Source organism: Rhea pennata, chromosome 9, assembly GCF_028389875.1.
Source record: "Rhea pennata isolate bPtePen1 chromosome 9, bPtePen1.pri, whole genome shotgun sequence".
In the NCBI taxonomy this organism is placed as follows: domain Eukaryota; kingdom Metazoa; phylum Chordata; class Aves; order Rheiformes; family Rheidae; genus Rhea; species Rhea pennata.
Genome location: NC_084671.1, coordinates 388,548 through 413,581, shown reverse-complemented (window position 1 = coordinate 413,581; position 25,034 = coordinate 388,548). Strand labels below are relative to the sequence as shown.

The 25,034-nt window shown below is 41.4% G+C and overlaps 1 protein-coding gene and 1 long non-coding RNA gene across 4 annotated transcripts; one reads left to right on the top strand and one right to left on the bottom strand.

Annotated features, from left to right (window-relative positions):
* Positions 1-4,632: 4,632 nt before the first annotated feature.
* LOC134144134 (uncharacterized) lies at positions 4,633-17,266 on the bottom strand. 2 transcript variants are annotated; one of them, XR_009959295.1, is made up of 3 exons: positions 17,206-17,266; positions 7,614-7,690; positions 4,633-6,643 (listed from the first exon to the last, which is right to left on the bottom strand). It is a non-coding gene; the product is annotated as an uncharacterized LOC134144134 (long non-coding RNA). The 2 variants fall into 2 exon arrangements; XR_009959296.1 differs by lacking the exon at positions 17,206-17,266 and adding an exon at positions 9,419-9,589.
* Positions 17,267-17,331: 65 nt separating this feature from the next.
* On the top strand, positions 17,332-23,470 carry PFN2 (profilin 2). 2 transcript variants are annotated; one of them, XM_062582948.1, is made up of 3 exons: positions 17,332-17,643; positions 18,826-19,018; positions 21,068-23,470. In XM_062582948.1, the coding sequence occupies exons 1-3, from the start codon at positions 17,512-17,514 to the stop codon at positions 21,163-21,165; spliced, it is 423 nt and encodes a 140-aa protein (XP_062438932.1). In that variant the 5' UTR covers positions 17,332-17,511; the 3' UTR covers positions 21,166-23,470. The 2 variants fall into 2 exon arrangements, with proteins under 2 accessions (XP_062438932.1, XP_062438931.1); XM_062582947.1 differs by lacking the exon at positions 21,068-23,470 and adding an exon at positions 20,758-20,922.
* Positions 23,471-25,034: the final 1,564 nt, after the last annotated feature.

The following is a 25,034-nucleotide window of genomic DNA, read 5'->3' as shown; positions in this document are numbered from 1 at the left end:
TACATATTAAACAAGAAAGATCTACTGTCTATAACTTGCTCTTTACGAACAAACAAAAGGTTTGGACTGAATCCATTTTAGGGCAAACTTTACAAGAACCTTACACTGAAATTATTCAATAGAAAGAGAACTCAACAGAGCTCAGGGTGTCTGTGAGGCTGACCACCAAAAGCAATTTTTTAAGAAAGAAAATCAAATACGTCTCTCTTTTCTTTGGCATTAGCACAACGGAGCTGTAAAGATTTAGCAATAGCACTGCATAACCTCTAAGAAACATAAAGCAACTGCTCCCTAAGCTAGATCAGCTGCTAGACCAAGTCTAATAGTTGCCATAAGCAGAGCTGGAAGTAGAAAGAAATTCCTCATTAATAAAGAAGGACAAAGGACTTCCACTGTAGCAAGGGCCTCCGTATTGCTAGGTGCCGGTACTGAAGTGTCTTAATATTATAAAATATGCTCACCAGGGATAGTTTACTGTTCCATTATGAGCAGTAACACTTCAGTAGGAAAGTATTTGGAATTCAGCTAGAACCAGTACTTAACCCTTTAACTTTACAAATGGCATTTAAGGAGCTGCAGCCCTTCTATGCGTTTGCCCTGAATCTGGAATGATACTCATGTAGGAGAAAGCAAAAGCAGTCATGTGGCAGCAAGAGGGACTAGGAAAGCTTGGAGAGCTCGTGGAGGCAAAGCTCACCTACCCTCCCTCCCCCAACCAACCCAACCCAAGGAAACACACAAAAAAAAAAAAACAGTATGAAGCCTGCAGAGATGAGTACTACAATCCAATAGGCTAGCTGAGCACACCTAGTTTGGCCAGTAAACCATTAAAAGTTAAAGCAGCTAAATTCTCCTACTAATCAGAGAAAGCTTTGATGATGCGACTTTCCCCAGCTCTTTATAGCCAGCTGAGTACGAAAGGTCACACTGGGAGTTATCCACAACACAAGGCTTTCCATGCTCCTGGCAGACCACCTCATGCCAGGTATTTTGGAAACTGGTTCAAGCACAAGTGGTGTATGACTTGGAAAGACACACAGATAATGTGTGCAGAGAAACCATCTGCTGCAGAGAAAATAACATTCAGTGGTTATGGGAGTAGACTCACTTTTGGGTTCAATTCCGGCTCTGGCACATGTCCTTTTTCTCAAGACAGTCTTCAAAAAGGTCCAGCCAACTCGAGGATATGGCTTATCAGCTGCCTAGACTCAGGAGTGTCAGCAGTTTTGCAGTTACAGTCTCCTAGATATAAAGGTATCTAAAAGGGTTCTTCTGAACATACTGAGAAGCACATCACTGCAGAGCAGGTGAGTATCTTCAAACTTAAGCCTCTCACATTCAAGTGTTTTTGTCTCCTCTGAGAGGAGCAGCATGACAAAATTATTTCCCACTCACCTATTAAAGGTCATCTACAACAGAGACAAACGATTTGGGCTTGTGCTTTTATTTGCTCACTGATGAGAGATAAAGATGACCCAAAATGGTTGAAAATGTTTCTTTTTTAAATTAGTACTTTTTCACATCAGAAATTGAAGTCCTGCTTCACCAGAAGGCTCCAAGGTGACTACAGACCCAGTACAATGGTAAAAGCATAAACTGTGAGGCTCATGTGTGAGAATTCAAAAAGCTTTCCTCTAATGTTACAAATATACTTGACATCACAGGCACTCCTTAGGTAAGTAATTCTATTATTTAAAGACACTAACAACTTTTAAGCTGTTTATACATATCAAAATTAAGGTGGGGAAAGGGCATAAACCAATTTCTTATATGTTCTTTGCATGTCACGTCTAATGTCATACTCCAGCTGAGACCCTGGATAAACTGCTGTGAATATCATGTGTGCAGGGCTCAGTCCTTTCATTTTAACGGGATACAGTTGTTTCACTTTTTAAAAACTTCCTGGCTAAACAACATTTGAGATTATCTCATTTTCACCTATTTTTAAATGAAGCTTTTCTATATTTTTCCCTTTCATGTTCTTGTTTTACCTTCTTTAGACACAATCTCTCTCCTCCTTGATATGCATACCACTACATGCCTTGCTGAGGACTCCCAGTTGTACCCTCCTCATGCTATTCATCTAATCCTTCTGGTCAAAGCAAGGTCTCTGAAAAGACAGGCCTATAAGAAGATCAAAATTCAAGGCCAGATTTGGTAGCAAAACAGCAAAAAATATTCAGTGCTTTAATGACAAAATTTGTTATTGATACCATCATCTGAGTTCCCGATTTCTGTTTTTTCTGTTACTGAGATTGTGTCCGGGTAAAATACAAAACATCAAAAAATTGTCATAATCAAAGAACAGTTGTTTGGGATTTTTTTTTCCCCTTGGCCAATTAAACATAGCTTAGCAAGGAGGGAAAAAACTCAGTAATACTCAAAGAGAAGTAGCCTCAGCTTTAGGTCATAAGCTGCTTTCTAAGGTTTGGGTTGCCACAGCTACAATGGACCTAATTTTGTTGAATCGTGAATGATTCCAGGCTCACAAGTGCTATCATCTCACGCAACAGGACGTGATCAGACCCAGGCTGTTGGCAGCTTAAGAACACATCTATTTGCTCTTTCTACTTCTTATGCACAGAGCTGTTGTCCTGCCAAACTGACAACACAACAAAGAGGAAATCCATACATACTTTTTTTAAACAGTATTCTCAGGGTGTGTTGGCCTCAAGAGTCTTATGCATCCAACCCAAAAAGCATCTGCTACAGAATGTAAATAAAATATAACAAGAATCAGATTATAGGAGAGCCATCAGCTTAATTATTAGTATGATAACAATCTCCTGTACGTAAGGCAGAGCTTCCCTCCCAGAGTATGCGAACATGTACTGCTCCAGACTCGCTCCATTCAAGGTAGTAGCATTACTCTGGATTGAGACCATTAGAGCTAAGAGCACATTTGCTACTTTCTTGCTTGATTTCATTAGCCTGATCCCTGCAAGCAGTGAGGATTATTTTTAATAGTTAAATTGTTTATTTTAACTTTCCTTTGTGACAAGCTTGAATTTACGGTATTGCACATTCAAAGGTATTTTTTCATGTAGTAATCTTTAAATGTGAACTACCTCGAGAAGAACCTCCTTAATTACATGGAAATATTTCGCAAGTATACTGCAGAAACAAAACATGTGTTTCTTTCCAATTACTTTAACATTACAAATATCCACAACTGTGAATTTAGTCTTGCACAAAAGAATAGGTAAGGACAAATAAGAAATAGTGTAGCCTGGTTCTGCCAAGGGCACCTGTCCGTGCTAAGGCTCAGTTTGATCTGTGACTCCCCAGCACCCAGCTGGGCTTGAGCAAGTGCAGTGTACAAAGGAAGGAGGTGATTTTAGCTCTGCATACCGCTCTGTCAAGAACAAAACTGGAGTTCTAGCCATGGTTTTGTGTATCCGCATCTAAAGGGGACACTGAAAAAGTCACACAGACAAGAGCTACAAAGGTAATCACAGTGATGGAAATAACACCTAATACTGACAGACATGAGCAGTTCTATATCTAGAGCTTACCAAAAACATAAGTGGTAATTTGATTATTATGTACACACAGCTTCAATGGGAGAAAATACTGGGTATTAAAAAGCTCCTGAATGTACTCTAAGAGAATCAGACAAGAAATATGGTGCAAAATGTTAGTACTGTAACATATTAATAAAGAACAGTAGATCCACTGAATCAAGACTGCATTATTTTCTGAAAGATTGACTTTTGTTTGACTTAAATGTAACTGTTCAGTACAGAGATAACAGGGTAAAATATAATTACTAGTAATTTACAGATTGCACTGTCTCCTAGTCTGACATTTTATGAACCCTCTAATTCCAGCGGTATTCCAGGGAACTCCCTCCATTTCACAGGTAAGAAAACAGAGGCAAAGAGAAGTAGGTTCAGAGCTGGAAAAAAGCTGCTGCAGCTCCAAAACTATTTCCTTTGTTCACATTAGCCAGGGAAATGACTCAGAAATTATATGCCCAAACCAGTTTCCAGTGAAGTCAACTCATTTTTTTCCAGAGTCCTCAGAACTGTTGGATAGGACATGTAATTTGCCTGAAGTTTCGGGGCCAGCGAGGTCCAGGCTTGCAGATGATCATACACTGTTGCCCTCTTGAGACCAGAGGTTAATAGGGACAACTGTTATCTCTCTGCAGGATTAGGGTTTGTGGCCTGTATCCAATTTATTGGCTATAACTACAAATTCAGGCATTTAAAAATTGCTTTTAGTATAAAATAACACCATGTAAAATACAGTAACGTAAGACAAGACTGTGCACACACAGAAAGCCATATCCTACTCCTGCTGAAGTCAATGGAAGCAGAAATAAGTGGTGTTGTCACTGGATCCCAAATGGTCACTCAGGTGCTTCAAACAGTAACTATTTTTCTGTGCTGATAAACAAACCAAATCAAATAATAACAAACCTAAGCAAAACTTAGTTTAAGATATTCTTGAGTTTATAAAAATCCTTCTTACCATGATGCTGAGCAACTGAAAACAAAAAAGCACCAAACAATCATATTTTATGAAATACCAAACAAAAAAATAATTAACTGTAGCAGCTCTCAAAGAAGACTTTACTGTTAAACTCAATCCAAGGTATCTGGAAACAGAAAGGTTCAAACAGACATATTTTCACATAAAACTTTATTAAAATTGGTTACAAGCAGCACAAAACAGAAAATGGAGGCAGTCTGAAGTAACACAGAAAGAACTAACTGAGGCAGGGATACATTTAATTGCACAGTCTCACAGCAAAACCAGAGCACAGGAGCAGGAGGAGAGTGAAAAAAGTCCTTTTCTTTAGGTTTCTGTCAGTGTTACGGCTGTACTGCAGCACAAGACTACTCTAGAACAGGATTGAAGGATCAAGACACAGAAAATCCCCCCCCCCCTCTGTGAAAGCTCCAAGGAAACACCAGATTTTGAACTAAATCCTCAAGATGCAGAGCAGGCATTAAAGCCTTGATCCTGCTGCTAGTGAAAGCACTGAAATGCTAATGCAAGTGCTGGATTGACACTGAAGAACTGTTTAAGGATCAGGTGCAGTGGATCTGCACCTGCAACTTTTAAGTCAGCTCTTACTTTCAAAAGTTCACACCCTCTCAGTCAAAATTACTACTCTGCACCCTTCTTCTGTTAAATGTTATGACCTTGCTTAAGCATCTGTTTTACTGTCCTACGTGCAGACATACACATCTTCCACCACACACGTATAAATCCCCCCTACCAATCACCTTAATGAAGATGATCCAAAGAAGTGTATCTAAGGAAGGAAAAGAATGAATTATCAAGTAAGTTTTCTTAACTAACATCTCTAAAACTGCAAAGGATTTCATAAAGCAATGGCATAAACCATACTTCTGGCAGCAATTAAAAGTAGAACAGCAAAGCAGTGGAGAATATATTTATCTGTATAAATAAGGTCCTGCTGTCATATTCTGTGTAAACTAATTAGTCCCAAGTCACTGCAGATTCCTTCATTCTTCATTCCCTGATCTGATTTCTTTTGCTTGCAAAGATATTATCCAAACCACAGAGGTCCCAGTTATTTATTTGAATGTTTACGTCAACTTAAAATCTAACTTCCACACTTAGGTGAAATTTTTCCAAATCTTAAGGTCAGAGGAAGCTTTGTGGGTAAATCCTATACTCCTCTGAAAATGTAGAACATGCATTTTATTTTCCACTTGCAAGGTAAGAGGGAGAGTTGTCCAGCCATACTAACTGGTATACGGGACAATGAGGGAAAGACTATCTAAAAAAAGAAATAAAAAAAAAATCAGTTCAGGAGTTGTGCAGGCTTTATGACACCAACTTCTGTAGACACGCTTTTTATTTAATCACGCTGGTGCCAAAGGACACCTTGCCAGCTGACGCTACGCGTTCAAAGAGAGCATCCACATATGTAGCCGCAGTGGATCTGCTAAGCACAATACAGAATGCCTTAGCACAGCTTGATCCTTAGTAATATTGGCTACTTTTTTTTAAAAAAAAAAAAAAAAAAAAAAAGAAAAACATAAAAAATGTAATTTACCCTTGTTACACCCTGTATCAGTTATAGCTCCAGGAATGATAAATTCTCACTGCTCTCCAAATGCAGTTGAGTGATCAGGTATTACAACTTCTGTCTTCAAGGAGAGCAAACCATCTCCCTTGAAACCAGAACTAATCATGTTTTACAGATAGAATGCAAACAGTGATGTCCTCACAAAAACATACTCTTAAACCTTACTTATGCACCAAACTCCAGTCGATTTTCATGGAAATGAAGTGTTTAAATACATTTAAAAATCTTGCCACCAAGAGTTAATATGGCCACAGACAGCTTAAAATTTGGTCAGGACAACTACAGAGCACTTTCCTAACATTGCTTTATTAAGCAGGGTCTTTTTTTTGAAAGCTGCTTATGCTGTTTCTTTACTCAGTACGGCCAATACCGTAATCAGATTGTCGTAATCAAACAATGCTGTCGACACTACCGCATGCATTCTGCCCCATACAATGACATGGTCCCTTCACAGTTCTGTGGCAGAGTAGAATTCTTCCCACATGAGTAAAAGTGTACTTCCAGCAATACTGCATCTGTATAAAGTTTTCTACAAAAGCTTTCATCCTGTGATACATGTGGAGTCTCTCAATCCTGTTGATAAAAAGCAAAAGGCATTGAAGGATTAGACCTTGAGAAGGAGAGGACACTGAAATGCAATATATGATCTTTTCTGTTACCATCTCACTGTTCTGAGCCCAGGATGCCACGTGACTTTTTTCCAGTACAGACCTCTGGGTTTACCATATTAAACCATTTATTAAAATAACAGGATAGTAGACAGGAGCTGATTACATAGTTTGATAGTTCAGTGCCTGGACAATGACCGGACTAGTCGTTTGCTGATAAGAACACAGGCACCCAAGAGCAAACCTCAGTCTACTTCCATTTATTTCTATAAAAGGTGGAGAGGGTCTCAAATTTCTCAGAGATGTGCTGTACAGCCTGTGAAACATGGTGCTTGTTAAATGAAGATTATTAAACACCATGGTTTCAAAGCTGTTTTTTATTTGTTTCTATTTGTTCAATATTTTCAAGGGCAACACATGGAGAAAAAATAAAGTGACTGATAACAGATGATTCTGAATTATTGGCTTTGATAGGATGAAGTAAAAATGCAAATGCAAATTACTGAATGATCAGAGCAAACAGAAGGCTTGGTCACCCCCACCCATCTGAAATAAAAACAGAAAATTGTTCAGAAAATGGAATTGCCTTTATTCAGCACAGCCTAATTTTTAGATTAAACACACAGTACATCTTCAGTGTATTTAATTTATAGCAATTTCCCCCATAAGCTTGAAGGTACAATAGAAAGGATGCTAATAAGTGTGATTATGAATCATCTACTAGATAAAGACGATTCTGCCGCCGTATTTTAATTTATCATTTATATCACACTGCTACCAAAAGTGACAAAGGGCACTATGTTGTGAATGTAACTGCAGGAATCAAGCCTTTATTTAGTCTTCCTTACTTTTACCTTGTGGTTAAACTTAATATTATTCACTTCTAAGTGCAAGTAGATTAAAGCTCCATCTAGTGCCAGGGTCTTGGTAGTTACCTGATAGACTTGCAGTCAAAATCCAGCCAGCAGATACTCAAAAGCTGTCAAGAGGCAGCGAGCATAACAGCTCAAAGCTGTAACACACAAACACAAGTCGAATGGAACTGTTTTTTCATTGTGTAAGAGCTTAATTTTAAAGCTGCATCTGGTACCAACAGGAAGTAAAGGACTACTCAGACACGGGCAAAGCTCTCAAAACGCACCTAATGCAACAGTGAACTTTTACCCAGGCACCGCTCTTCGGGCCAGGAACGCGTGATCGCTACGGCAGCGCTTTCCACCGCTGTTCTGTCTGACCCAGTGGGTAGTGAAAGCTTTTTAGCACGGCATCCGGGGGGGGGGGCAAAGCATCCCTCCCCAAAGCCTGCAACTGGGGCTCTCTCAAGAGAGGTGGAAGTTTTGTGTTTGAAACCCCTCGGGAAGAGAGGGGATCTGAATCCTTGGCTTCCCATTTCTTCACAAGTGATCTCAAACTGCCCCATGAAAAGGACAGTGGTGCCCGGGCTCCCCCAGAATCAGACGCCACTCCATTTTCCGGGAGGACGCAGCCCCTGGTGTCTGCGAGGCGTTCCCAGAGAGCAGCCTCCCGCCCGCACGCTTCCACGAGTCCCGCTGGTGTAAAACACTCTCTGGCTTTCAATCACGTACGACAGGCACCGTGCACCTCTGTCCTGCTGGAACCGCAGAGCTCCCCCCACAGCACTTACACCTCCGCACCACTCGTAACAGCCCGGGGACTTCACACACCGGGCCGAGTGCCCGCACTGAGTTTACAAAAAGTTAAAAACGAGTTTTAAAAGAGTTAATTTTAAGTTAAAAAAGATTAGCTGACCAAAAATGTAGGTTTCAGGATATTTCAGGACTAAAACTTTGGATTTAAAACTTAAATTCCATTTCTTAAAAATCTATCCCTCAGTTGCTTTCTCTTTTCTTTTAATGGAAAATATTTTAAGCCACGCCCTGCCATCCTTTAAGCAATCTGCAATTAAGATAGCTGTTTCAATTCTGGAAAGGAACTTATCATAGTGGTATATAATAGCAGTTGCACACTGTTTTTTTTGTTTTGTTTTGTTTGGATTTTTTTGTATGTATTCCTGATTAATACTGAAAATTCCTGAAGATTCAATTTAATTTAATGAAGTTTTAATTATACTTTGGACACTATCTGTTAGGATTATTTCATTTGTTTTTACACACTTCATAAGATATATTTCTATATTAGAGACTGCTGTCCTGTCAGTGCAGTTACAACCGTTTTAGTGTGCAGAAGGTAGTACAATGTTATTTTCCCCCACAAACTATAGGTCTTAAAAAAAATTGTTGGAATTTTAAAGAATAAATAAATCAGAAGGAGAAGCAACTGACAGAAAGATATTATAAATGGAAGAAAAAGTATGAAATGTGGCATTTGAGAAAATGTGCCATTTCCTCAACTGTAGTCATTATTTGATTGATGAGTGTCCCAAATTCCATGCCAACAGTAAGTTTTGAAAAACAAAACATACATTTGCCAAAATGTTGCCTCCAAGCTGTTATGCTTCAGTACAATAGTTCAATTTTCTTCCAATCAAACAGTGCATATTACAAGTCACTCAACTAATCTACACTTAAGAATAGGACACCGATGGTTTTGAAAGCATTAGGCCTTTACTGTCTTAACACACGGCTTTACATAAACTTCTGTATGATATAATTCTCAACAGACTGTGATATTATAGCTTATTTTAAAAAGAAAATTTTTTAATGTTTAAATTAGGACACCTCTGGCTAGCATGTCTGTGCTTCTAAAAACCTCTACCTACCTGCCAGCAGCTCACCATTATTTTGCTCAAAAGACACCTATTGATGATGCCATGAGAAAACCAGTGCCTATTAGAGAGAAAAAAAAAAGAAGAAAAAAAAAGCCCCATTGTCTTGCTAGTGCTAGGCAATGTTAAAACTATACTTGCTACTAGCTCTTCAACTAAAACTACGCTGTACATTTCCACCGCCTTATACCCACTATTCTGATAATGAGGACAAGGGTTCTGCAGCAGAGAATGGTTATTCTGATCGTTTATGATCAAAGCAGCAAAATGTTCGTTAGGGTGCTAACACATGACATGTATTTTGTAATATACTGAAGTCATGTATGTTCATTTAAGAAAAATGATCCTGATCTCCATTTTACAACTGAGTTTCAAGGGAAACTGATAAAGGAGCAATCCTTTGCTCTTTTAATAAAACTTATGTCTGAGTTATAAATCTTCAAAAACTGCACTTTGTCCATTTCATGTTTACTTTTAACTTTGTTCAGAGTACAGACAAGCTGTATTATATATCCCTATATATGTTTTCACATAACCCGAGCATGCACTGGGAAATATGTCCTGCTGGAAACATGCACTGTTGGAAACACGTAAGTCCAAAAAGCAGAGTGCTCCACAATTTTTCCTATCTAAATACAATCTGATGACTTAGTGCAAACAGAATTTCTGGCTGAGGATTTCAGGAGGATGGATGAGAATGCAAACACAGTCATAGAGGGGATGACTGGTTTTATATAGCTACTTATTTCACAGCAATACCATCACAAGAGGCCATTCCTAGCTGCTGTATAAACACTGATATAAAAACCCAGACTCTGCTTCAAAACAGCGTATCATTTGAGATTCAGACTCTTATCTTAATTTATGCCTACTATGTAGTAAATTTATTCTGGCTTAAATCCAGTGATACCTGGGATGAGGCAGGCAGGGAAAGGGGCAAACTATAGACAGAAATAGCATACAAATGAAAAGCTAGCTTTCTGAAGCCAACTACCTGGTTCAAGCAAACATCAGTTTACTGTAAATATTAAAGTAGGCCTACCTCATTCACTAGCTATAATAGCTTTTATTATTCTTTGTGAAATCACATCCTCGTAACACTTTCAGTAAGTTAATTTTTTATAATGAGTATCTGTTCAATCAAGACACAGAATTATTTCCATTTCCTCAGCCTCAATGAATAGGTAAAACAAGGAACATGTTCTAAATAAAAACAGTCATTTTAAAGCTACTTTCCCTTTTATTCAATTCTTCTTTTCCCTATTCCTCCCAGTTTTCTATTCTTAATGTTTCCTTTCAGCCACAGTGGCTACTCTACAGTTCAGCAGTATTAGACTTTTATACTGAGAATATCTTTCCTGAAAAAGCAATATATATATATATATATTATTTTTTTAAAAAAATAAACTTTTCTTTGACCTGTTCTTGATAGTATGTAGATAAGTTTGAACAGAATCATTTTCTTATACCTAGTTCTCATAAAAAGCAATATTAATTTGGATAATTGAGAGAAAAACAGTGTTAGGATAGTTGGGGCAGCTATACTTAGTTTAGGTACTAAACTAAGAATAGTTTAGTGTTGCCCCCCTCAAAGTTGCTCCAGAGGGGTTTTTCTTCCTTTTTTAAAAAGAGGTAAGAAGAGGACACCATAAAATATAGAGTGAGTGTGTGTGTGCATGTGTACACACACATATATGCCAGATGCTAAAGTTAACTGCTGTGTTTTGTTAGACAACGCAGCTTCTCCTAGAGCCTCTCTAAGTATGGAGAGGAGAATGGCAGGCACAGCCATGCAACCCAGTACTTAGCAGTCTAAACTAAGAACTACAGAAAGGAGAAGCGTATAGTCATTTCTGCTTCATTCCAAGGATAATATATATTTATAATTTTACAGAGCAGTATGAAGATTATAATTATATAATTTCTTTGGGAAAATTTGCTTCAGAATTATTATTGAGTGCTTTCAAAGACATTGACTATTTTAGGTGGAAATTACTTAACAGATAAATCTATGCAACACAAAAATCCTTTAAATTTTTAACCAAAAACAAGCATTAATATAAAAATTATTTGTGATTAGAAGTGGAAATATCATCCAGACAGACACAGTATAGATACTTTCACTGAAAAAAAGACTAATGAAGACTAATTAAACTTCAGATTTCCACAAACTAACAGCAGAAGTACTATAAAAATAATCACATAAAGAAACTGAACTAGAAAAACATAAAGGTTTGTCAGTTGAATAACAGGGCCATGACAACGTGCAGGAGGCCAAGACTGGATATAGACTATGACAAATACATGGTCTGCCAGGATGCTGCTGCTGACATTTTGATCCTGTTAAACATGGAAGAGTGACATACTGCCCTGGTGTTATTGCAATGTACCCTCAGTGTAATACTATATTAGCAAAAGCCTTTTTTAGCTCGGTATGCTAGCACAAGGCAAAAATGTGAATCAACTATTAAAAAGGTAAAATCATGTACCATTCAGCTTTGAAAGAAAACATGGCATGAAGCCTCACAGAAGTCAAATGCTCCTCTTTTTCATCCAACATCATTTCTCTGTTAAACATTTCTAAGTTTGCACAAAAACCAGACACAGACTCCAGAGCAATGAAACAGTTAGCTACTCTTGTTTAACCAAACTGAGCAGATATCCCTGAAAAAATGTTCACGTTTAGAATCCGTGCTCACTCTGTTTCGTTCTCCTTTCTGTTTTCTCTCCAACTTCATGCTTCACCTCTCTCATTGCATTTGCTAGTATCCATTTTCACTAATTGGATTCCATACCACCTTTCACTCACTGAAACAACCAGTGCTGAAACAGTTAATGAGCATATGTAAAGAGTCATCAGTGAGCTTCAGAAGATGTATTTGGACAGAAGAATGTGGATTGGAGATGTCCCCACCCTCACTCGGCTGTACCAAGCTATCCCTAACCTTACTGAACTGCCCCTTGTTTCACAGTTGAAAAGTTAGCCCTCCTGAACGTTATCAGTTTGGGTTCAATCTGCTTTATTTTTTAAAGCAAAACAAAATACTGCAGGATCTAAGTACACCAAGTAGCTTGAGTGCTTGATAAATCTGAGTACACAGAAACGTGGGTCATATAGGCCTAGCTGTGCACACCTCGCTCATATAGGGACTCTTATCGCGGGCGCCATAATGAACCTGAGACTATCTGCCCAAGTAAGAATTTACATATATCTTCAAATATGTCATTTATCAGATTAACGCTTATAGTTTGTTGGCCACTTGTGAAATCAAGATCTTAGTTTAAAAACCCAAAAGCTGAGCAAAGCTCCATTTCAGAAATCTTTGTTACTGCTTTGGCTAGACAGTCTATAAACCATATCCACAAAGAATTGACCTTACTCAGATTTAAAGCTATCATTTTTGGACACCACTTAAATAGAAGCAACCTCATACCATTATTATCTGACATAGCAAGCATCTTTAACATTGCACTTGTTTAAAGGTTATCTTTTAGGTTTTTCTTTGAAGTTGATGGCCAAAGAAAAGATAAGAAAGAAAAATTCCCCTTATTTACTTATCTCAGTAATCCTTAGAAAGGCAAAGGCTTTGCCGAGATAGCTATACTGACACAACCACATCAGGTAAGGCTCCTCTATGGAGATTTAACTGATATCTGCACTTGGAGCTACCCTCCCAAATGATGCAAGAGATATTAACAAAGGATCTTTTTTGCATAACTTCCTGGATGGTTTCAAGCACTGTTTTACAGGATTATTTTTGTGCCATTATAACTATGCTAACATGCGATACAACTTCTTTTTCCTACACAGATGTAGCTATGCAATAAAACTTTGCATTGTAGCCTTAATCTAATGTTCATTTCGTATAACCACATTTTTTTAGTTCTCAGCTCATTAATATTTCATTTTTACTATTTATTTCTAGTTAACACTCATCCTAGCCTTTGGTGACTTCTTTTTCATCCAAGTTATTCAATTAGTTGGGGAAGTATCCTAGAAACACTCTTTTCGGGTTATTGTCATGAGATTACCAGGTGAAACACTCCTTGCTTTCTGGCTTTTCGTCAGCAATACTAAATCCGCTAACTCCTATCACTTCTCAATCAGCTTCACCCTCTGCACTTCCGAAAGCACTTGTGGTAAAGAACAGTCTGCCACAGGAAATACAATATGGTCTAGAGAGGAAGTACCAAAAGCAGTACCACAAACTAATGTGAAGACTAGTAACGATGGAGAAAAACAAGAAACTGAACAAACTTTGTTGGTTTAAATATACCGAATGAAATGCCACAGTCAAACCACCAGAAACTCACAATGTGGATTTCTCTCCCGTGGTTTCAGGTAGACTAGTTATAGCTGTGATTTTTTTTTTTTCATCAATTAAGAGCAGCAACACAATCAGCTTGAAAATAACATTTCCATTTGAGTATTTTGTACTTAAGTGAATTCTCTATTAAAAGGAAAGAAAACAACAAAACCAACCAAAATCCTCCTTTTGATATTTTTCTGTTTGCTCTGTAAAGTTTAATTTTCATTGTGAACTCCATCTTGCATTCTGTTGGTCACCACTTGCTCCTCCTGTCCACCTAAAGTTATCTCCAAATCAGCGAATTTGGTGGAAAACAGGAAGAGCAGGGGCTATCATAAGAAGTCTTACCTTTAGTCCTCCAACCATTTTGGGCATGGCAGCAGCAGTGGTAGTTATAAAGCTTGACAGAACACTGAAAATTATTTTACTAACAAAATATATGCATCTCTTCAAGTTTTTGGCCAACTTCAACTGTTACGTTACTAATATAAAAGCAGTGAAGCTTCTTACAAAGCTATAAATAGTACACAGTCTACATTTTAAAATCATTTCAAAAGAGTATTTTTTCTTAGGTTTGATACAATAAAAATTGTAGGCGAAATTCTGAACTGAAGCAAAAAGACGTAATTGTTACAAACTGCATTAAAAAATTTGGCAGCAGCATGCCCACCAGAAAGGGGAACTAGCAGGCTGAATGTAAAGAAAGACTCAAAGACAAGAAATCACAATTCAGCAACCATTTTTTCATCTTAACCTTATAGCTTGTGTTCAAACAGGAACATTTAATGCATAAATATAGGCACTGACATTAAGATCCACCATCTATTAATTTCAACAACCACCTTTTTATTTTTATATAATCCTTCACTTAACAATTTTAATGACTGTGACACATTCTCATTAGAATTTATAACAAAAAAATGGAATCCCTCTCTCTTACAGTCTTTAACACACACTGAACAACCCCATTTTCTTAACTCAATCAGTCTCAGAGCTGCTGCTGCTGCTGCTGCAGAAGTGTCAACACAAACAGTATTGTAGTTTTTCTATAAGATAACTTATAACACTACCAAATCAGACACCAAAGAGTGAAATTAGAATTAGAGTTTTACGATTACAGAAATAAGTACTGGTGATGTCAAAACTGTAATGTACACAAGCTACCTTGTAGCTTCAGAATATTAAACAGTGGTAACCCAATTTAGATTTTACTTCTTAAACATATTGCTAGTGTTACTCCACAAACCGTATCAGTAACAGTTGAGCTACCAAGTGAGAATGTGGCAAACTCTCTGCTCCCTATCATCCGTCAATGTTCAGAAGATTAAAGGCCTCAGTGCAGTGGTTTCCTCTTTACAACATAAAAAGCAAAAAACTGTATTGCCTGCATTGCTAACACAATTCCTTTCAGCAAAGTGGCACTTATGCTACCAACCACCTATGTTTTACAGCTATTAAAAAGGGGATGCTCCGTGCAAACCAGTGGTAATATTAATTGAACTACTCTGTATTCAACTACAGCCCAGTGAAAGACGTGATTAATTAGAGAGAAGACTCATTAAACCCAGCTAATTTTAAGCTGGTAAGACCGCCGGAGCGTGCAGGATCTTAAGGGGCAGCTCCCTCGGCCCCAGCTCGCCTGGCCGCGCGGCACTCGAGGGCACTCCGGCAGGAGCCGGCTGCGGGTCCGGGCCTCCCTGTGAACCCGCCCAGGAAGGAGCGGCGCACGCTTTGGGGAACAAGGGCTTTAATGGGTCTGCCAGAGGAATTTTCTTCCTCCTCAAATACACCCCCCTCAGAGGCGATGCTGGTTTCGACAGAATAGAAGTGGCTGGATTTCCCATTCATCAGCAGGAGACGTGACACGTGGCTGCTCAACCACCAGCATCTCCCTCCAGACTAAGCTCAGCTCCCAGGAACGATTTGGCCTCCGTCTACCATGAAACAAGACGCTAGGCTGTGAGCGCTCTGAAAATGGCATTCTTGATCCTCAGGCAGAAGGGAGGGCTGTATGTGTTAAACAGGGGGCGCAGAAAGGAAAGATAACTCCAGGCAAGAGGCCAGTGCACCTTTTTGCTAAAACCCTGGACACCCACAGCTTCTTGCGACAGCTACCCCCATGCTTGGACCAGCCAGCCCGCTGTCCACAAAGTCCACCTCCCGTTAATCAAACCATAACACAGCTGGTAAACGAGCAGCTTAAAACTCCCAGGCCCTGTCCCTTGGGCGAAGGGTGATAAGGTGCCTGCTTCTTTATTTATTAAATCTACTTATTAGAGTGGAACGGTCTGGAATCCTCACTCCAGCTTGCAAAAGCAACAAAAAGCCAAAACCACATACAAACCAGATTTTGATCCAACTTCCCAAAAAAATGAACCCATCAGTCTTTTGTTCCTTTCAGACTGATGCATTACATCTGTGTAAATAAGAGTGTTAAACCAGCACCTTTTATAGAAAAACATAAAAAGGAGAAGTGACAGAAGAGACTTCAGACGGAAGAAACCTTTTTCTTCTTCCTATGAAAAGAATCTGGGGAGAAGATGGTGAAAGCAAACCAAACATCACAAAAATGTTTTAGTTATTTAAAAGGCCAAAAGCAAATGTGAAACCCATAACTCATTAATAAGTACAAATACATTTCTAGGATACACGGATGGAGGAAAAAGCATCAAGCAAATGGTGGTGTCCAAATTCAGCGGTGGAAAGACAGTTTGAAAATAAAATAGCAAAAATATTTATGGATTTGAGCTAAAAGATGCAAAATCTTTAATTTTTAAAAAATCAAGCTCTTTAGTAGGTATTAAGTAATTAAAACAGTCTCTGTTAGTATCCAAACTACAGTCAATTCCATGACAACCGAATTAGGTTTTGGTTTTAACGGGAATAAGGACAGCCTCAAATATGCAGGTGGGAGAGTGCTTACAAATACCTGATGAATATTTTTTCTGGGGGAGATAACCTCAGGAAAAGACAGATTCAAACACTGTATTTTACGCCTTGGAAAATTCAGGTATAAGCTCTTAATTTCTTGCGTTAGAGCTGCAAAGCAAGCTACACGGAAGGCCACTCGCTCCACTGCCCCAGGGAATCGTAAGGGCTCCCACGCAGGGCACAGCCGTCCCGCCCGGCGCGAAGGCGATCCCCCAAATCGGCGCTGACCCTTCCCCGGGCCCCGCACGCCCCGGCTGCCCCGACGGCAGCGCAGGGGGAGGCGCAGGGCGGCCCGCCCGCCGCAGAGGCGGCCCGCCGGGCCCGGCAGCGCACGCCGACCTCCCCTCGCCGCCTCGGCGGGCTGGGCTGACCCGCCGCGTCGCGCCACGCCGCTCCGGCCAGGCACGGCACGGCACGGCACGGCACGGCACGGCACGGCACGGCACGGCACGGCGCGAGGCTGCGGCTCCGCTCCGGCCGCCGCCGCGGGCTCCCCCGCCGCCGCCGCGGCCCCTCCCCGCGCCGCGCTCCTTACTGCACCTGCGAACGGAGCGCGCCGCGCCGCTCCGGGCCGGCCCCGGCGCTGGCCGCGCCGCCCCCCGCCGCCGCCGCGGCCCGTCGGGCGCGGAGGGCGGCGCCGGGCCGCGCCCCTCCCCCGCCCGCCCCTCGGCTCGGCAGCGCTGCGCTGCGCTGGGCTGGGCCGCGCCGCGCCGCTCGCTGCAGCGCTCGGGCTCCGCTCCGCTGTCGAGGGAGGGAGCGGGACAGGGACCGCCTCGCCCCGCCGCGCCGCGCTCGCCTCGCCCCGCCGCCGCCCGGCTCCGCGCCGCCGCCGCGCTCGCTCCGAAGATGGCCGGCTGGCAGAGCTACGTGGACAACCTGATGTGCGATGGCTGCTGCCAGGAGGCCGCCATTGTGGGCTACTGCGACGCCAAGTACGTCTGGGCGGCCACGGCCGGCGGCATCTTCCAGAGCATCACGGTGAGGCGCGGAGGGGCCGGGGCGCGGCGGGCGGGCGGGCGGGCGGCAGCGCGGGGGCAGCCGGGCCGCCGCCGCCGCCTTTTTTGTCTGCAGCGCGGGCGGGCGGGCGGGCGCGGCGCGGCCGGGGCGGGGGCGCTGCGGGCCGCTGCGGCGGGGCCCGGGCCGCAGCCCGCAGCCCGCGGGGGAGGCCGCGCGGGCGGGGGGGGGCGGGCGGGGGCGCCACGCGCCGCGGCCGGGCCCGGTGCCGCGGCCGGGCGCGGGCGGCGTTTGCGAATACCCGCCTCGCCGCCGGCTCCATGTTCTCCATCGCCAAGATGGCGCACTGCCATTGACTGCTGCCTCCCTCCCCTCCCCTCCCCTCCCCTCCCCCCTCCCCCGGGCCTGCCCGGGCTGCGGCCCCGCTCCGCCGCCCGGCCCTGCGCCGCTCTGCTGACCCGGGCCCGCGATGCCGGTACACAGGGGCCGCGGGCGGGCGCCGTGCGGAGCGCGGCCTGCCCTCGCCGGCCGGCGCCGCGCCCCCGCCCTGCGCCGCGGCGGGCGGGTGCCGCCGGGGCGGGCCGGGGCGCGGCGGCCGCAGTGCCGGGCCGTGATTGGGGCGGCCGGGCCTGCCGTGACTCGGCACTTTGCGGGCGCCGGGCCCGGCCCGCGCCCCCCCGGCCGGGCCTTTGTGCCCCCGGCGGCCCGCCCCGGCGCGGCCCGGAGTCTCGCCCGCGCCGCCCCGCCCCGGCGCGGCCCGGCGCCGTGCCGCCAGCCCCGGGGAGGCGGCGCCGCGGGCGGCGAAGGAGCCGCGAGGCGGAAGCCGCGGCGCTGGCGGCCTCCGCGCGGTGCCAGGGCAGCGGCCTGGCCGGCGCTCAGCCGCCGTGCGGCGACTCGTGAGGCGCGTTGAGTCGCTGAACACACGTGTCTTATGCTCGGCCCCAGTCCTACCGTGCTTCCTCTCGAGAAAGCTGGATTTGAACAGCTGAAGCGTTCAAGACAACAGTTTTTAAGTAGTGCTTGTGGTTGCACTAAACCGATGCGATATAATTCTTTAATAATGAGCATTGTGTTGGGGAGCACTTTCTGAGGGGAGCAAGAAGGAATTTACCACCTAATCCATTCTGTAAGAGATAAGACTCTTTTTTAATAGGAATTAAGCTATAAAATATTGCCATGCTAACACTAGGCTTTTTTCTTTGACAGCCAGTAGAAATAGATATGATTGTAGGAAAAGACCGAGAGGGGTTCTTCACCAATGGTCTGACCCTTGGTGCAAAGAAGTGCTCTGTGATCAGAGATAGCCTGTACGTTGATGGCGACTGCACAATGGACATCAGGACAAAGAGTCAAGGTGGTGAGCCAACGTACAACGTTGCTGTAGGCAGAGCTGGCCGAGGTGAGCATCGCTTCCTTCAGTTTTAGTTCACCAGACTAAGAATATGACCCTAATTGTAGACTCAAACTACAAAGGAGCCTGAAATCTTTTTATGTACTTAACAGTTAATTTCAGAATGTGACATAATGTGGGTGGATAGCTACTGTCTGGCCAATTAACTAGATTTCTTCGTAGGAATTTCACTTGTCCTGGTTGCCCACATATGATCGCAGCTGGGCACTGGACTGTTAAATGGTTAAACATATCTCTGAAAAGCAGGAGTGGGCCATAGTTTGAAGTAAGCTTGCCAAATGTGTTGTAACTTGGTATCTAAAGCTTACTGTAGAATATCATAGGAATATATTAATGATTTTTAGTGAAATTAGCTTTTCCGTTGTAAACAGAAAGTTTATTATGCAAAGATGTGAATTTCTTGTATGAGCTACTACTTCATGCCTTTTAACAAGTTCCACACTAACTCTTCCTGCACTTCCTGTTGAGTTCTGTAAAATCTATCTTCAGGAAAAAAAGCTTGTCCAATTTGGTATCATTGAGAAATTTATGCTAGTTTAACCGCTTCTTGTGCTTCTCATTTAGCTTCCAGTAAAACATGTTATTGGGAATGCACTAGACTTGAATATAAAAATCTTGCCTCAAAACACTGGGTATTCTTTGTTCAAAATATCTAGTCTAGGATTTTTTGGATGGGTATATGCTGAATTGGTGAGCAATGGCCTTTTGCTTATAAAGTACAAAAAGCTAGCACAATACTTGTCTATAGGCTAAAGCTATGTGGCAACGATACACAAAGGCTGTTTGAAGCACTTACGCAAGTTGAGTTGTGAATCTTGTCTGCGTATCTGAAATGCTGATGAGAACTGTTTGTCTTAAGCTTCTTGTGAGCAAATTGCTATGGAGATGTGCAGTCACCTTTAGGTAGGCTGACTGCAGTATTTCCAATTACACTATTCCTAACTTAGAAAAAGACTATTGTGCTTGTGAAAGCACAGTCCTTAATGTGTCTGTATACATGCTAGTGACATCTGGTGGCAGCTTGCAGATGGTGTCTCACTGGTTGAAGATACTTAACATGTTCTTGTTTGTAAGACAATTGCAAATTTGACACTTCATCACCCAAATTGTGGGACTGGAAAGAGGGTCAGCATTAAAATCTTATTCTGCGCTTTATCTTGTGCAAAAAGTTAAGTATTTATTTTATAGCTGTATTGTTGCACAAGCTTAGCTTAAGTCTGACCCTTTTTTTTTTTTTTTTTTAATACTACCGAGCCTGGTTCTTCTACTAGCAGTAACCACTACAGATAAGAACATTCCCTCTTCTGCTTTTCAGAATCACAGTTCTTCCATATACACTACCACTTTTGTCCCTGTTAACATTTATTTTTTCCATATTTTTAAGATGTAGGCAGGGTTTCCTGGCTGGAAGATGGTGGACGGTACTGATGGTAAATAGGCATCGTGATGCTTTTTTGAGATAGTTGATAGCTCTTCAGGGTGACATTTTTTTAGCAGAGGACCATTATGCCTTATGTAGTTACGTAATATCCTGGAGGATAATTCATGCTGTCTCCCAACCCTGTCTACATCTTTTTTTTTTTTTTTTTTTAACAAAACTCCTGTTAAACTAGCTTAATACCCAAATACTAAAACTTGAATTTGAGTGTGTTTATTGCACTGTCTAAAACTTGCATTATTTCCTTGTCTAACACACTCTTTTAAAACTTTTTTCTTTTCTCTTTCAGTCTTGGTCTTTGTAATGGGCAAAGAAGGGGTCCATGGAGGCGGATTGAATAAGAAGGCATACTCAATGGCAAAATACTTGAGAGACTCTGGGTTCTAGTTGCTAGGCAGACTGTTAAGTATTAGGGGAAGATTGCTATTAAACTTTCCTGGTGGTGAGCTTTAAACCTTACATTCTGGAAACTTTATTAGCAATGCAGGGTGATGGGGTATGAACCTGTGTCTCCTTTGTATCCCTTTGTTGGTGGGGAAAGGTGTTATTTTTTTTCTTTAATTCTGTTCATTTCTGTTTTGTTTCCTTGTGTACTCCAGCATTGGTTATAGTCATGGGAAAGGAAGGTGTCCATGGAGGGACACTCAACAAGAAAGCATATGAACTGGCTTTATACCTGAGGAGGTCTGACGTCTAAGCAGCCTCTCCCCATCCACCTAGCAACTGTCTTCATCACCACCCAGTTGTGTTCAGTGCTACCAGACTGTAGATGGTAGTTTGTGTTTTTTATTTACCCATTTTCTAATGTCATAATTCCAGTTATCCTTTGTTCATTTGTATGTTAACCACTGTATGTAACCAAGTCCCATATCTGGCACCATTTCTGCACCACAAAGATGATATGCATGATACCTTGAAAAACTCTCGGGAGGGGAATATGCCAAGTCTAGGCTTTGCTTTGTCTTAGTAATTAGTGTGATACTGACAACTAAAACAACTTAAATACTAAACAAGGTGCCGATTGTACATTCTAATTTGATCAATGCCTCTTCAGCACTTTGAGCAATTACACAGCTCACTTAGTCTTCCTTTCATAGAGCATGGTTGGGAGGAAAAAAGCGCATGCATATCTTTACTTCTCTCCCTCTCTTTTTTTTAATTCACGTTTTGTTTGCTTAACCTATTTTTATAGTGCCTGGTTTGTTTAACCAATTTGCCACTCAAAAGCTATTAATGTTACACTAGTTTTGTTGTTGCACTTCACTGTAGGCTTAAGTCTTTTATATTTTTCTTCATGGTGTCTGATGCATGTACTGCTTAGTAAGTGCAATCACAAAACTATCAAAGGGTGCAGATGCACTTCCTCCCATGACCTTACAACCACCATCGCCAGGGACATTCCATGATTGCAATAGCTCAGGCACTTACTATTATTGGTTTTTTTTTTTGGCCAGCTCCTGTTCTGTAGTTGAATTGTAAAAGGCTGCCATTATGGACATTAGATATCCCAACATAACCATCTGGAGTGTGTCTGGTTTCAGTTTTTTCATAGGACCAATTTTAATTTGCAGCTTGGGATTCCCCCCCCCCCCCCCCTTTTTTTAAATATAAAACTGCAATGTCATCGTGGAAAACTGCCACCTTCAGCTGTTCTGGGAGCTCTGACTGATTCCAGTCTTTCTGCCAGATCACTTACTGGTTAAGAGTTCTGCTGCTCTGAAGCCACTATTTGGATGAAGGTTGGTAGTTTGTAAACTAAAGTGTCAAAATGATGCCATTTCAAATCTAAAATTGTCATTTGGCCTGTCATACCCTTGCTGCAGAAATCATGAAGTGAACTGCCTTGTGCACTAGTCATCTGTAACCAAACTCAATTCAGGCACGGTACTAACTTGTATGTCCATTTAAAGAGAACTGCAGAATTCTGTATACAAAAGAATAAATGGGAGATGGTGTTGGTTGGAATAACTGACTTGGCTGTCTTGTGATGAATTTTTTTAATATGTATTCTGTGCCATACTATTGTTAAAAAAAAAACTTGCTATTGTGAGATGGATTTTAACTGACTACAAGGGTTTCTTTCGAATGGCACTACTTTAGGGACATTCTAGTATTTGCTTCTATTGTTGGGCCTTGTGGATAATGTACAGATTTAAACAAATCTTGTTGCTGATTTGTCCATTTCTTTCCCTGCACTTTGTTACATCTGGGATACAGTCTAACTCATCTGATTTAATATGCATTTCAAAAAATGCCATAACTATTAAAAACACCTTGTTTACAGACAGATGAAATAAATTTATTCCAACCAAACAAAATTAGACTATTGGTAATTTTTTTTTCCACAGGCATCTTCTGAGGCCCTTCTTCATTGCATGGCTGACTACCACATCACTTAGATCTAAGTGCAGTTGTAAGTTTTGTAAAACAGTAATAGTATGATAATATAGCTTTAGTTAAAGGACAAAATGCTAAGTCTATAAAAGCCCAGCTCTGGTAAATAAGGAGATGAATTCTTGTGACTAACTCTGTATTTAGCAGACTACGTGGGGGACTCCTGCCTGTGTTAGAGGGATTCCCCTGCCACGTGAATACCTTATTTACCATCAGTGTTTCTTCCTCAGAACAGAGAGGGGAGAGACTTAAGCTCTCAGTTACCTTAAGGTCTACAGGGCTTTTAGATATCTTTGCTGGCCAAGTACTCTGAAAACACAGGCTATGAGAATGAGTGCAATGTGCCTTTTAAAAAATACAGGTGAGATGTGATAGTAAGCACGGGGAGTTCAGGGGTGGGGGAGGTAAGAAGAAAAGCCCAAACCACAGAGGTAAATCTTCAGCTAAAGCTGTGTTTCTTTTCAGTCCTGACACTGTCAGTCATATGCTGCTTAGTCAGTATCTTTAAAATTACTCTGTTTTCCCTTATATAGTTGTATCTTCAATTGTTGCAACCACTCCTTTGCCTGTCACTAGATCCCATGTCTAATTAAAACTTCTAAATGTAAGTATTCGGAGTACCTCAGTTACTTGGTGTCTGAACTGTATCTTCCACCTCTGTATTTTTATTTTAGTGCCAGAATTAAAACATGCTAGAATCAAGCTCATAGCCCTAAAGGAGTTTACTTTTAAGAGTATTTAGTACAGAAGACACAAATCTTGCATCCTCCATAAAATTATGTTAGTGTGTCAATCCGTGTTTTGCTCTGTATCTAAACTTTGCCTAAATGCAATTGAAAATTGCATTTCTGTTCTTGACTGCAGGATTCACTTCATCTGTTGGGAGTTACCTGTTCAGAGTTTTTCTTTTTTGAGGCCATAGGTGATACTCACTGTCATTCGCACCATGCACTGAGTACTCTTCATCCTTTTTACTACTCATTTTAACAGTTTGAACTGTTTGGTTCTGTCTATCCACTCTATTAGGCTTGTGTCTCTAAGGCATTGTCTACACATCACCTAGATCCTTTTTCTTGTTAAGATGTAGCTCAAATTACTTGTTCCAACATGCATTTGTTGATGAATTTACACAGCAAAATATTGTCTGTGCCACTAATTTGCTAGGATCTACCTAAAATACCCTTCTTGAATAACCTCTTAGCAAATTTTATTCCTTCATATTTTTCATTTTCCACATTAATATGCAATTTAAATACAGAAGCTTGTTCTCCGTATTGTGAGAACATTTGTTCTCACAAAAAACAACGTTTGTGACGTTGTCCAGAAATTTGTGTATTTTACCTTGTAAAAAGTTTTAAATAGTGAAACACTTTGTCTCAAATTTTATAAAAAGTGCCAGATAACTGATTTTATTTGCTCATATTGACACATTAAAGTCATTATGTAACTATTTTCCTTCCCTTTTGATTCATAGAATTACACTATTTAGATTCTAGCTCACCAGCTAACGTTACATAATTTAATATTGTTTCAGCAAGCGTAGAGGCAACAAAGCTTATTAGGTTTTACGACCTCTCAAAATTTACCCTTTAGGATTTGGTAAAAGGATTCGTAAGTTGTGACAGTGCAGAAAGCTGATCTGTAGTTTCTCATGGTTTTTGTGCTTGTAATTTGCTCTTTACCCTCTTGCTAGTCCATGAAAAACTTGTTTATAAACTGTCCTACCTTTTGGCTCTTCAAAGTCCACCACAGCATGCTCAAACTTCCTTCTGTTAAGATGTTTTCTACAATTCATGGTTTACAATGCTTAGCTTTCAGTTTTACCAAAGAGCTTTGAGTACTCAAAGAGCTTTGAGTACTCATTTGCTTTACGAGTACTGCATCTTTTTTTTAGGTCAGCATTTCCCAAACACCAGCAATCTCATAACCTTCCCCTCCCCCTCTTTTGCTGAAAGAATATGTTCTTATTCAAGGTTTGGATGAGAGAAGAGAACATGTATTAGTGTTTTCAAAAATAGGGAAGAGTAGAAAAAATGTGCAAATGGCAGCTGAAAGTAAAACCTTCAAAGTTTTTTTGTGGGGAGAGGGGGCATTAAGTGTAGTTCTAAACTTGTTTGGTATCTTTTCAAATTCAGGAACACAAACCACTGAATACTGACTGAATTGCTTCAC

Excerpts from the sequence above, each read along its gene's own strand:
- PFN2 (XM_062582948.1), top strand. The coding sequence starts at position 17,512 with ATGGCCGGCTGGCAGAGCTACGTGGACAACCTGATGTGCGATGGCTGC. Across the intron at positions 17,644-18,825 it reads GCATCTTCCAGAGCATCACG|CCAGTAGAAATAGATATGAT; the intron begins GTGAGGCGCGGA and ends TTTCTTTGACAG. Across the intron at positions 19,019-21,067 it reads TGTAGGCAGAGCTGGCCGAG|CATTGGTTATAGTCATGGGA; the intron begins GTGAGCATCGCT and ends TGTGTACTCCAG.